At 47.1% G+C, this 13,732-nt stretch overlaps 1 protein-coding gene across 2 annotated transcripts in view; it reads left to right on the top strand.

Annotated features, from left to right (window-relative positions):
- Positions 1-13,732, top strand: part of NPHP3 (nephrocystin 3) — a 211,944-nt gene that overhangs the window by 45,019 nt on the left and 153,193 nt on the right. For both annotated transcript variants that reach the window (XM_069211897.1, XM_069211898.1), the window contains exon 9: positions 13,356-13,430. In XM_069211897.1, coding sequence (XP_069067998.1) covers positions 13,356-13,430 — 75 coding nt within the window. The remainder of the gene's footprint in view (positions 1-13,355; positions 13,431-13,732) is intronic.

Below are 13,732 nucleotides of genomic sequence, written 5' to 3'. Positions count from 1 at the left end.
AAATATCTATAGAATTACATTAAAAGGTTTTGACAGTGGGCTCTGCCCTGTAGGCTCAGAGGCAACAATTGCTGTACGGAATGACATAAGTGGCCTTCTAAGCAGGGTCCAAATTTCAAAAGTGGAAGGGCACCCAGCTATGAAGCTGAAACGTCAAACCTCTCTGTTACCCATGGTGAACAAGATGGTGTAGGAAAGTACCATCTTGCCTGGCATGTTACCCCCATTTTTCACTGTATATATGTTGTTTTAGTTGTATGTGTCACTGGGACCCTGGTAACCCAGGGCCCCAGTGCTCATAAGTGTGCCTGAATGTGTTACCTGTGTAGTGACTAACTGTCTCACTGAGGCTCTGCTAATCAGAACCTCAGTGGTTATACTCTCTCATTTCTTTCCAAATTGTCACTGACAGGCTAGTGACCATTTTTTACCAATTTACATTGGCTTACTGGAACACCCTTATAATTCCCTAGTATATGGTACTGAGGTACCCAGGGTATTGGGGTTCCAGGAGATCCCTATGGGCTGCAGCATTTCTTTTGCCACCCATAGGGAGCTCTGACAATTCTTACACAGGCCTGCCACTGCAGCCTGAGTGAAATAACGTCCACGTTATTTCACAGCCATTTTACACTGCACTTAAGTAACTTATAAGTCACCTATATGTCTAACCTTTACCTGATAAAGGTTAGGTGCAAAGTTACTTAGTGTGAGGGCACCCTGGCACTAGCCAAGGTGCCCCCACATTGTTCAGAGCCAATTCACTGAACTTTGTGAGTGGGGGGACACCATTACACGCGTGCACTACATATAGGTCACTACCTATATGTAGCTTCACCATGGTAACTCCGAATATGGCCATGTAACATGTCTATGATCATGGAATTGCCCCCTCTATGCCATCCTGGCATTGTTGGTACAATTCCATGATCCCAGTGGTCTGTAGCACAGACCCTGGTACTGCCAGACTGCCCTTCCTGGGGTTTCACTGCAGCTGCTGCTGCTGCCAACCCCTCAGACAGGCAGCTGCCCTCCTGGGGTCCAGCCAGGCCTGGCCCAGGATGGCAGAACAAAGAACTTCCTCTGAGAGAGGGTGTGACACCCTCTCCCTTTGGAAAATGGTGTGAAGGCAGGGGAGGAGTAGCCTCCCCCAGCCTCTGGAAATGCTTTGTTGGGCACAGATGTGCCCAATTCTGCATAAGCCAGTCTACACCGGTTCAGGGACCCCTTAGCCCCTGCTCTGGCGCGAAACTGGACAAAGGAAAGGGGAGTGACCACTCCCCTGACCTGCACCTCCCCTGGGAGGTGTCCAGAGCTCCTCCAGTGTGCTCCAGACCTCTGCCATCTTGGAAACAGAGGTGCTGCTGGCACACTGGACTGCTCTGAGTGGCCAGTGCCACCAGGTGACGTCAGAGACTCCTGCTGATAGGCTCCTTCAGGTGTTAGTAGCCTTTCCTCTCTCCTAGGTAGCCAAACCCTCTTTTCTGGCTATTTAGGGTCTCTGTCTCTGGGGAAACTTCAGATAACGAATGCATGAGCTCAGCCGAGTTCCTCTGCATCTCCCTCTTCACCTTCTGATAAGGAATCGACCGCTGACCGCGCTGGAAGCCTGCAAACCTGCAACATAGTAGCAAAGACGACTACTGCAACTCTGTAACGCTGATCCTGCCGCCTTCTCGACTGTTTTCCTGCTTGTGCATGCTGTGGGGGTAGTCTGCCTCCTCTCTGCACCAGAAGCTCCGAAGAAATCTCCCGTGGGTCGACGGAATCTTCCCCCTGCAACCGCAGGCACCAAAAAGCTGCATTACCGGTCCCTTGGGTCTCCTCTCAGCACGACGAGCGAGGTCCCTCGAATCCAGCGACGCTGTCCAAGTGACCCCCACAGTCCAGTGACTCTTCAGCCCAAGTTTGGTGGAGGTAAGTCCTTGCCTCACCTCGCTGGGCTGCATTGCTGGGAACCGCGACTTTGCAGCTACTCCGGCCCCTGTGCACTTCCGGCGGAAATCCTTCGTGCACAGCCAAACCTGGGTCCACGGCACTCTAACCTGCATTGCACGACTTTCTAAGTTGGTCTCCGGCGACGTGGGACTCCTTTGTGCAACTTCTGCGAGCACCGTTTCACGCATCCTCGTAGTGCCTGTTTCTGGCACTTCTCCGGGTGCTACCTGCTTCAGTGAGGGCTCTTTGTCTTGCTCGACGTCCCCTCTCTCTGCAGGTCCAATTTGCGACCTCCTGGTCCCTCCTGGGCCCCAGCAGCGTCCAAAAACGCCAAACGCACGATTTGCGTGTAGCAAGGCTTGTTGGCGTCCTTCCGGCGGGAAAACACTTCTGCACGACTCTCCAAGGCGAGAGGGATCCGTCCACCAAAGGGGAAGTCTCTAGCCCTTTTCGTTCCTGCAGAAACCTCAGCTTCTTCTGTCCAGTCGAAGCTTCTTTGCACCCGCAGCTGGCATTTCCTGGGCATCTGCCCATCTCCGACTTGCTTGTGACTTTTGGACTTGGTCCCCTTGTTCCACTGGTACCCTAGATTGGAAATCCACAGTTGTTGCATTGCTGGTTTGTGTCTTTCCTGCATTATCCCTCTAACACGACTCTTTTGTCCTTAGGGGAACTTTAGTGCACTTTGCACTCACTTTTCAGGGTCTTGGGGAGGGTTATTTTTCTAACTCTCACTATTTTCTAATAGTCCGAGCGACCCTCTACAAGGTCACATAGGTTTGGGGTCCATTCGTGGTTCGCATTCCACTTCTGGAGTATATGGTTTGTGTTGCCCCTATCCCTATGTTTCCCCATTGCATCCTATTGTAACTATACATTGTTTGCACTGTTTTCTAAGACTATACTGCATATTTTTGCTATTGTGTATATATATCTTGTGTATATTTCCTATCCTCTCACTGAGGGTACACTCTAAGATACTTTGGCATATTGTCATAAAAATAAAGTACCTTTATTTTTAGTATAACTGTGTATTGTGTTTTCTTATGATATTGTGCATATGACACTAAGTGGTACTGTAGTAGCTTCACACGTCTCCTAGTGCAGCCTAAGCTGCTCTGCTAAGCTACCATTATCTATCAGCCTAAGCTGCTAGACACCCTATACACTAATAAGGGATAACTGGGCCTGGTGCAAGGTGCAAGTACCCCTTGGTACTCGCTACAAGCCAGTCCAGCCTCCTACATTTGTTGTGCAGTGGTGGGATAAGTGCTTGAGACTGCTTACCACTCTTGTCATTGTACTTTTCATAAGAGAAAAATATACAAAACAAGGTCAGTGTATATCCACATAGCCAAAAAGTTTTGCATTTCCTCTTTTCACTCTTTTCTAAGTGCTGAAAAGTACTTCTAAACTTTCAAAAAGTTCTTAAAAGTTTAAAAAGTTTTTTCTGTCTTTCCAAAAAGTTCTGAAAACTTTTTTTCTTTTTTTTTCTATCACTTTAACTCTCTCTAAAAATGTCTGGTACAGGCCAAAATGTTGAACTGTCCAAAATTGCATATGATCACCTTAGCTGGAAAGGAGCAAGGAGTCTCTGCATAGAGAGAGGTTTGAGTGTAGGGAAGAATCCTTCCTTAGAACTGTTAATTAATATGCTTAGAGTACAGGATAAGGCCATAAGTGCCCAATCAGGTGAAAAGGTAGCTAATGGTTCTCAATCTGATCCAGGGACTCCCCCAGGAAAAGGTTCAGGAAAGAAACTTCTCAGCCTGCCCATTACTAGACAGTCTAGCATAGTTGGTACAGAGGTTGAATCACACCATACTGATGGTGTGCTCTCACATTATGCTGGTAGCCAAGCTGTTAGGGTGCCCTCTGTAAGGGACAGGTCTCCTTCTGTTCATTCCCATCATACCTCTGTATCTAGAAATGTCCCTCCCACCCACCCTGATGACAGATTGTTAGAAAGGGAGCTCAATAGATTGAGAGTGGAACAAACCAGACTGAAGCTCAAGAAGCAACAGCTGGATTTGGATAGACAGTCTTTAGAATTAGAGAAGGAAAGACAGAAGTTGGGTTTAGATACCCATGGTGGCAGCAGCAGTATTCCCCATAGTCATCCTGCAAAAGAGCATGATTCCAGGAATCTGCACAAGATAGTTCCCCCTTATAAGGAGGGGGATGACATTAACAAGTGGTTTGCTGCACTTGAGAGGGCCTGTGCTGTACAGGATGTCCCTCAAAAGCAGTGGGCTGCTATCCTATGGCTATCATTTAGTGGAAAAGGTAGGGATAGGCTCCTTACAGTGAAAGAAAATGATGCCAATAATTTCCAAGTTCTTAAGAATGCACTCCTGGATGGTTATGGCTTAACCACTGAACAGTACAGGATAAAGTTCAGAGAGACCAAAAAGGAGTCTTCACAAGACTGGGTTGATTTCATTGACCAGGCAGTGAAGGCCTTGGAGGGGTGGTTACATGGCAGTAAAGTTACTGATTATGACAGCCTGTATAACTTAATCCTGAGAGAGCATATTCTTAATAATTGTGTGTCTGATTTGTTGCACCAGTACTTGGTGGACTCTGATCTGACCTCTCCCCAAGAATTGGGAAAGAAGGCAGACAAATGGGTCAGAACAAGAGTGAACAGAAAAGTTCATACAGGGGGTGACAAAGATGGCAACAAAAAGAAGGATGGTAAGTCTTCTGACAAGGGTGGGGACAAATCTAAAAATGAGTCTTCATCAGGCCCACAAAAACACTCTGGTGGGGGTGGTGGGTCCAAATCCTCCTTTAATCAGAACAAGGAAAAGAAACCATGGTGCTATTTATGTAAAATAAAAGGCCATTGGACAACAGATCCCAGTTGTCCAAAGAAAGGCACCACAGCTCCTACCACTACAACCCCTACTGCTACACCTAGTGTCCCTACTAATAGCAGTGGTGGTGGGAGCAAACCTACTAATAGCCAATCCAAGGGAGTAGCTGGGCTCACTTTTGGTAATTTAGTTGGGGTTGGTCTGATTAGGGAGACCACAGAGGCTACTTTAGTCTCTGAAGGGGCTATTGATTTAGCCACTTTGGTTGCTTGCCCCCATAACTTGGAGAAGTACAAGCAACTAACCCTAATAAATGGTGTTGAGGTCCAGGCCTACAGGGACACAGGTGCCAGTGTCACAATGGTGATTGAGAAACTGGTGCACCCTGAACAACACATACTTGGACACCAGTACCAAGTAACCGATGCTCACAACATAACACAAAGCCACCCCATGGCTGTTGTAAATCTCAACTGGGGGGGGGGGTAACTGGTCCAAAGAAAGTTGTGGTAGCTTCAGATTTACCTGTAGACTGTCTATTAGGGAATGATTTGGAGACATCAGCTTGGTCAGATGTGGAGTTGGAGGCCCATGCAGCAATGCTGGGCATCCCAGGGCATATTTTTGCTTTGACAAGGGCTCAGGCCAAAAAGCAAAAAGGACAGGGAAGCTTGGATCCTGGAACAATGGACCAAGTGCTCCCTAAAGCTAGGGCTAGTAGAAGCAAACCACTTCCTACTATCCCTCCCTCTACAGTGGATTCAACTTCTGAGGAAGAAGAATTCCCTCCCTGTGCAGAACCTACACCAGAGGAGCTGGAAGCAGACACTGCTGAGCTTTTGGGTGAAGGGGGGCCTGCCAGGTAGGAGCTGAGTGTGGCACAGCAAACCTGTCCCACATTAGAGGGTCTCAGACAGCAAGCTGTCAAACAGGCTAATGGGGATGTCAGTGACTCTCACAGAGTTTACTGGGAGGACAACCTCTTGTACACTGAGCATAGGGATCCTAAACCTGGAGCTGCCAGGAGATTAGTGATTCCTCAGGAGTACAGAAAGTTCCTCCTAACACTGGCACATGACATTCCCCTAGCTGGGCACCTGGGTCAAAAGAAAACTTGGGACAGATTGGTTCCATTGTTTCATTGGCCTAGGATGTCTGAGGACACAAAATAATTTTGTAAGTCCTGTGAAACCTGTCAAGCCAGTGGCAAAACAGGTGGCACTCCAAAGGCACCCCTTATCCCACTGCCTGTGGTTGGGGTTCCCTTTGAAAGGGTAGGGGTTGACATAGTTGGCCCCCTTGACCCTCCTACTGCTTCAGGCAATAGGTTTATCTTAGTGGTAGTGGACCATGCCACAAGATATCCTGAAGCTATTCCTTTAAGGACCACTACAGCTCCTGCAGTGGCAAAGGCCCTCCTGGGAATATTTTCCAGAGTGGGCTTCCCAAAGGAAGTGGTATCAGACAGGGGAAGCAATTTCATGTCTGCATACTTAAAGGCCATGTGGAAGGAGTGTGGTGTAACGTACAAGTTCACAACACCCTATCATCCACAAACAAATGGACTGGTGGAGAGATTTAATAAAACTCTCAAAGGCATGATTATGGGTCTCCCTGAAAAACTCCGCAGGAGATGGGATATCCTTCTACCATGCCTCCTTTTTGCCTACAGGGAGGTACCCCAGAAAGGAGTGGGCTTCAGCCCCTTTGAACTTCTTTTTGGACACCCTGTTAGGGGTCCACTCACACTTGTAAAGGAGGGTTGGGAACAACCTTTAAAAGCTCCTAAGCAGGATATTGTGGATTATGTACTTGGCCTCAGATCAAGGATGGCTGAGTACATGAAAAAGGCCAGTAAAAACCTTCAGGCCAGCCAAGAGCTCCAGAAGCAATGGCATGATCAGAAGGCTGTTTTGGTTCAGTACCAACCAGGGCAGAAAGTGTGGGTCTTGGAGCCTGTGGCCCCAAGAGCACTCCAAGATAAATGGAGTGGACCCCACACAATTGTTGAAAAGAAGGGTGAAGTCACCTACTTGGTTGACTTAGGCACTGCCAGGAGTCCCCTTAGGGTGCTCCATGTCAACCGCCTGAAACCCTACTATGACAGGGCTGATCTCACCCTGCTCATGGCAACAGATGAGGGACAGGAAGAAGACAGTGATCCTCTACCTGATCTCTTCTCTTCCACAGAACAAGATGCTCTTGTGGAAGGTGTAGTTTTGGCTGATTGTCTTACTGCTGAGCAGAAAGATAATTGCATAAATCTCCTAGGACAATTTTCAGAACTCTTCTCTATTGTGCCAGGCACCACTTCTTGGTGTGAGCACACTATAGATACTGGAGACAGTTTACCTGTCAAAAGTAAGATCTATAGGCAGCCTGACCATGTCAGGGACTGCATAAAGCAAGAAGTTCAGAAAATGTTGGAACTAGGAGTGGTTGAGCACTCTGACAGTCCATGGGCTTCTCCTGTGGTACTGGTACCAAAACCCAATTCTAAAGATGGAAAGAAGGAAATGAGGTTTTGTGTAGACTATAGAGGTCTCAACTTGGTAACCAAAACTGATGCTCACCCTATACCCAGGGCAGATGAGCTTATAGATACACTGGCATCTGCCAAGTATCTAAGCACTTTTGATTTGACTGCAGGGTATTGGCAGATCAAATTGTCAGAAGATGCTAAACCTAAGACTGCATTTTCTACCATTGGAGGACATTACCAGTTTACTGTAATGCCTTTTGGTTTGAAAAATGCACCTGCCACTTTTCAGAGGTTGGTGAACACAGTCCTGCAAGGGCTGGAAGCTTTCAGTGCAGCATATTTGGACGATATAGCTGTCTTTAGCTCCAGCTGGGATGATCACCTGGTCCACCTATGGAAAGTTTTGGAGGCCCTGCAAAAGGCAGGCCTCACTATCAAGGCTTCAAAGTGCCAGATAGGGCAGGGTAAGGTGGTTTATCTGGGACACCTTGTTGGTGGGGAACAGATTGCACCACTTCAGGGGAAAATCCAAACAATTATTGATTGGGTTCCCCCTACCACTCAGAGTCAGGTGAGAGCCTTCCTAGGCCTCACTGGGTATTACAGGAGGTTCATTAAGAACTATGGCTCCATTGCAGCCCCTCTTAATGACCTCACTTCCAAGAAAATGCCTAAAAAGGTATTATGGACAGCAAGCTGTCAGAAAGCTTTTGAGGAGCTGAAGCAGGCCATGTGCTCTGCACCTGTCCTGAAAAGCCCTTGTTACTCTAAAAAATTCTATGTCCAAACTGATGCATCTGAATTAGGAGTAGGGGCAGTCCTATCACAACTTAATTCTGAGGGCCAGGATCAACCTGTTGCTTTTATTAGTAGAAGGTTGACCCCTAGAGAAAAGCGTTGGTCTGCCATTGAGAGGGAGGCCTTTGCTGTGGTCTGGGCTCTGAAGAAGTTGAGGCCATACCTGGTTGGCACTCACTTCTTCATTGTTCAGACAGACCACAAACCTCTACTTTGGCTAAAACAAATGAAAGGTGAAAATCCTAAATTGTTGAGGTGGTCCATATCCCTACAGGGAATGGACTATACAGTGGAACATAGACCTGGGAGTAGCCACTCCAATGCAGATGGACTCTCCAGATATTTCCACTTAGACAATGAAGACTCATCAGGTAATGGCTAGTCTTATTGTCCTTCGTTTGGGGGGGGGGGTTGTGTAGGAAAGTACCATCTTGCCTGGCATGTTACCCCCATTTTTCACTGTATATATGTTGTTTTAGTTGTATGTGTCACTGGGACCCTGGTAACCCAGGGCCCCAGTGCTCATAAGTGTGCCTGAATGTGTTACCTGTGTAGTGACTAACTGTCTCACTGAGGCTCTGCTAATCAGAACCTCAGTGGTTATGCTCTCTCATTTCTTTCCAAATTGTCACTGACAGGCTAGTGACCATTTTTTACCAATTTACATTGGCTTACTGGAACACCCTTATAATTCCCTAGTATATGGTACTGAGGTACCCAGGGTATTGGGGTTCCAGGAGATCCCTATGGGCTGCAGCATTTCTTTTGCCACCCATAGGGAGCTCTGACAATTCTTACACAGGCCTGCCACTGCAGCCTGAGTGAAATAACGTCCACGTTATTTCACAGCCATTTTACACTGCACTTAAGTAACTTATAAGTCACCTATATGTCTAACCTTTACCTGGTAAAGGTTAGGTGCAAAGTTACTTAGTGTGAGGGCACCCTGGCACTAGCCAAGGTGCCCCCACATTGTTCAGAGCCAATTCACTGAACTTTGTGAGTGCGGGGACACCATTACACGCGTGCACTACATATAGGTCACTACCTATATGTAGCTTCACCATGGTAACTCCGAATATGGCCATGTAACATGTCTATGATCATGGAATTGCCCCCTCTATGCCATCCTGGCATTGTTGGTACAATTCCATGATCCCAGTAGTCTGTAGCACAGACCCTGGTACTGCCAGACTGCCCTTCCTGGGGTTTCACTGCAGCTGCTGCTGCTGCCAACCCCTCAGACAGGCAGCTGCCCTCCTGGGGTCCAGCCAGGCCTGGCCCAGGATGGCAGAACAAAGAACTTCCTCTGAGAGAGGGTGTGACACCCTCTCCCTTTGGAAAATGGTGTGAAGGCAGGGGAGGAGTAGCCTCCCCCAGCCTCTGGAAATGCTTTGTTGGGCACAGATGTGCCCAATTCTGCATAAGCCAGTCTACACCGGTTCAGGGACCCCTTAGCCCCTGCTCTGGCGCGAAACTGGACAAAGGAAAGGGGAGTGACCACTCCCCTGACCTGCACCTCCCCTGGGAGGTGTCCAGAGCTCCTCCAGTGTGCTCCAGACCTCTGCCATCTTGGAAACAGAGGTGCTGCTGGCACACTGGACTGCTCTGAGTGGCCAGTGCCACCAGGTGACGTCAGAGACTCCTGCTGATAGGCTCCTTCAGGTGTTAGTAGCCTTTCCTCTCTCCTAGGTAGCCAAACCCTCTTTTCTGGCTATTTAGGGTCTCTGTCTCTGGGGAAACTTCAGATAACGAATGCATGAGCTCAGCCGAGTTCCTCTGCATCTCCCTCTTCACCTTCTGATAAGGAATCGACCGCTGACCGCGCTGGAAGCCTGCAAACCTGCAACATAGTAGCAAAGACGACTACTGCAACTCTGTAACGCTGATCCTGCCGCCTTCTCGACTGTTTTCCTGCTTGTGCATGCTGTGGGGGTAGTCTGCCTCCTCTCTGCACCAGAAGCTCCGAAGAAATCTCCCGTGGGTCGACGGAATCTTCCCCCTGCAACCGCAGGCACCAAAAAGCTGCATTACCGGTCCCTTGGGTCTCCTCTCAGCACGACGAGCGAGGTCCCTCGAATCCAGCGATGCTGTCCAAGTGACCCCCACAGTCCAGTGACTCTTCAGCCCAAGTTTGGTGGAGGTAAGTCCTTGCCTCACCTCGCTGGGCTGCATTGCTGGGAACCGCGACTTTGCAGCTACTCCGGCCCCTGTGCACTTCCGGCGGAAATCCTTCGTGCACAGCCAAGCCTGGGTCCACGGCACTCTAACCTGCATTGCACGACTTTCTAAGTTGGTCTCCGGCGACGTGGGACTCCTTTGTGCAACTTCGTCGAGCACCATTTCACGCATCCTCGTAGTGCCTGTTTCTGGCACTTCTCCGGGTGCTACCTGCTTCAGTGAGGGCTCTTTGTCTTGCTCGACGTCCCCTCTCTCTGCAGGTCCAATTTGCGACCTCCTGGTCCCTCCTGGGCCCCAGCAGCGTCCAAAAACGCCAAACGCACGATTTGCGTGTAGCAAGGCTTGTTGGCGTCCTTCCGGCGGGAAAACACTTCTGCACGACTCTCCAAGGCGAGAGGGATCCGTCCACCAAAGGGGAAGTCTCTAGCCCTTTTCGTTCCTGCAGAAACCTCAGCTTCTTCTGTCCAGTCGAAGCTTCTTTGCACCCGCAGCTGGCATTTCCTGGGCATCTGCCCATCTCCGACTTGCTTGTGACTTTTGGACTTGGTCCCCTTGTTCCACAGGTACCCTAGATTGGAAATCCACAGTTGTTGCATTGCTGGTTTGTGTCTTTCCTGCATTATTCCTCTAACACGACTCTTTTGTCCTTAGGGGAACTTAAGTGCACTTTGCACTCACTTTTCAGGGTCTTGGGGAGGGTTATTTTTCTAACTCTCACTATTTTCTAATAGTCCGAGCGACCCTCTACAAGGTCACATAGGTTTGGGGTCCATTCGTGGTTCGCATTCCACTTCTGGAGTATATGGTTTGTGTTGCCCCTATCCCTATGTTTCCCCATTGCATCCTATTGTAACTATACATTGTTTGCACTGTTTTCTAAGACTATACTGCATATTTTTGCTATTGTGTATATATATCTTGTGTATATTTCCTATCCTCTCACTGAGGGTACACTCTAAGATACTTTGGCATATTGTCATAAAAATAAAGTACCTTTATTTTAAGTATAACTGTGTATTGTGTTTTCTTATGATATTGTGCATATGACACTAAGTGGTACTGTAGTAGCTTCACACGTCTCCTAGTTCAGCCTAAGCTGCTCTGCTAAGCTACCATTATCTATCAGCCTAAGCTGCTAGACACCCTATACACTAATAAGGGATAACTGGGCCTGGTGCAAGGTGCAAGTACCCCTTGGTACTCACTATAAGCCAGTCCAGCCTCCTACAGATGGCAGCTGCACTGCCACCAGTCTTGTGGCAGCCCTGATTTGCTCAAACAGGTGGCACAGAAAAGAGAACCCACGTTGGCAGAAGTTGCAGATTTAATGAACCTTCTTAGTAAGTCTGCATATGACTCCTCCAACTACCAAAAGCCAGTGGCATACCTCAAAATGATGAGGCACCCCTGGAAAATGTGAGATGGGGCCCCTGAGTCTTCCATGTCTCACAGATATACATTAGCCTTATGCTGAAAAGAGCTCCCCCCTGTAGTATTGGGGGACCCGTGAAAGGATGGAGACCCTCTATGCTGCAGGGACATGTGTTACGCCCCTGCTGGAAGGTCAAAATAGTAACTGATCAGGCAATTAAGATGGCAGTGTTCGGACAGTAGCATCACAAGGGCTAGTTTGTTGCCTTTTGCCCTCCCCCTCAGATCTCCTACAGTTAGGCAGTTAGGGAGGGTGGATCCAGAGTTCCAGAAAAGAGTCAAACATCATTGAGAAATGACCAACCAGATGTAACACACACTGGGAAAATAGGCTCCATTTTCTCTGCATCTGAGAGTGGAATTTCTCCACAATACCCTGTGAAGAGGCCTGAAGGCAGTGATAGTCCAAACTAAAGTTACATCTGTGGGCTAACAAAAGAAGAATCCTTGTCGCCACTCACCAACCTCGAGGACCCTTAAGTTGAAACTAATTAACCCCACCAGAAGACAATGTGATAAGTGGAAAAAAATAATTTGCTCAGTTGGCATTCACCGAAGAACTGTGTATGCAGCTAAGATCTGAATGCTATTGATGGAAGTGTAGGTGAAAGGATATGAAGTCAAAAATCGGAGCCCTTCTTATTTCTAAAGTGAATCCTGATTTTGCTTGGGGGCATGGTGGCTAATGTCTGGAGAGGACAAACAGATTAGTGTGACATAATCTTAGCACACAAGTGCCATATTGAAGGACTTCCTGAAGAGCAGATTTTAAGAATAGCCTCCCACAAAATTGGAAGTTAAAAATAATAAGTTAGAATGATTTTATTGTTTCTGGGCGTAAGCATCAGGTAATTTAAGAGAAGGTGGGACCGCCTGGTCCTTTAGAAAGATTTGGCAGGGCCAAAGATTTGCATCTCAGTTTGATTCTCCATGAAACTGAGAGTCCAATATGGTGAGAAACCTCACAAGTTCAACCAAGTTGAGGCAGCATGTTAATGTATTGCATGTTATTTAAATTGCTAATGATATGTAAATTGACCCTGGTATGTGTTTATCAAGCTGCAAGTTGTAAAGAAGGATGACACACCTGTAATGTGTCTTTGAAAAGCTCCTAAACCTACCCCCTCCACCCTCCCAGCTCACATGCAGAATAACCCGTGGGTGTGAATGTTTTGTGCTTTACAAATATACCAGAAATAAATAGGATATGAATGAAACATTAGTTGTGTTGTCTTGCGGGCAGGTTGTTCTGCACATTGCAGATAATTGTAAGTGCGATTCTCCTCCCCCATCTGAAGAAATTATATTTGAAAGGCCATGTATACTTTTTCTCCTTTTTCACTCTGTAAACATGAGTTTAAGTTATATATGATGCGTAACACTGTTGAGATCATGACCATTTTGCTTCTTGTTTTTCGTGATGCAAAAGCCAATAAAAGATTTTAACAAACAGGGTTATAAATAATCTGCAACTTGGGAAAACGCAGACATAATGTGCTGTACTCAATATTTTTTTGTTCAGAGAATGAAGCCTGTAAAATGACTGTTTGCCCATTGAAATTTTAAGAACATTTTCTGTTTGTTAATTATATGTAAAATATATGCAGAAAGCATTGTTACTAGTGAATGTGATTTACTTTTCATACACATACTTCAATGGACCTTCCATTCCCTAAACTATTGTGCTATCCATTGCTTTCACTTAGGTCATCACGCATGGTGGAGACCCTGAAGAGGGTGCATGTTTAACTTATCATCAGGTGGAGCAGATCATTAAGCAGGTATATTGTGTGACAATGTATTTCTTTGCAGAATAAATTAACGCAATATAAAAAAAATTGTATTTATAGTTATTGACACTGTGGGGTCACCTTGTGTCTTCACAGCCCTTTCATCAATGATAAACATGAGTAAAAGGATAGGCAGATAGTAGGGCACTCAGGTCCTTTGTTTGATATAGTGTGTATATTGTGGGCAAGTTACAGGCAGCAACTGTAACAGTAATCTCTGCACAGCTATATTGTCCTCTTAATTACTGAATTACCAAATGATGCAAGCCTCCAAAAATACCCAACTCCTGAGC

This window comes from Pleurodeles waltl, chromosome 10 (genome assembly GCF_031143425.1).
Source record: "Pleurodeles waltl isolate 20211129_DDA chromosome 10, aPleWal1.hap1.20221129, whole genome shotgun sequence".
Lineage (NCBI taxonomy): Eukaryota > Metazoa > Chordata > Amphibia > Caudata > Salamandridae > Pleurodeles > Pleurodeles waltl.
Note: the sequence above shows the minus strand (reverse complement) of the source record. Positions and strands in the feature narration are given on the sequence as shown.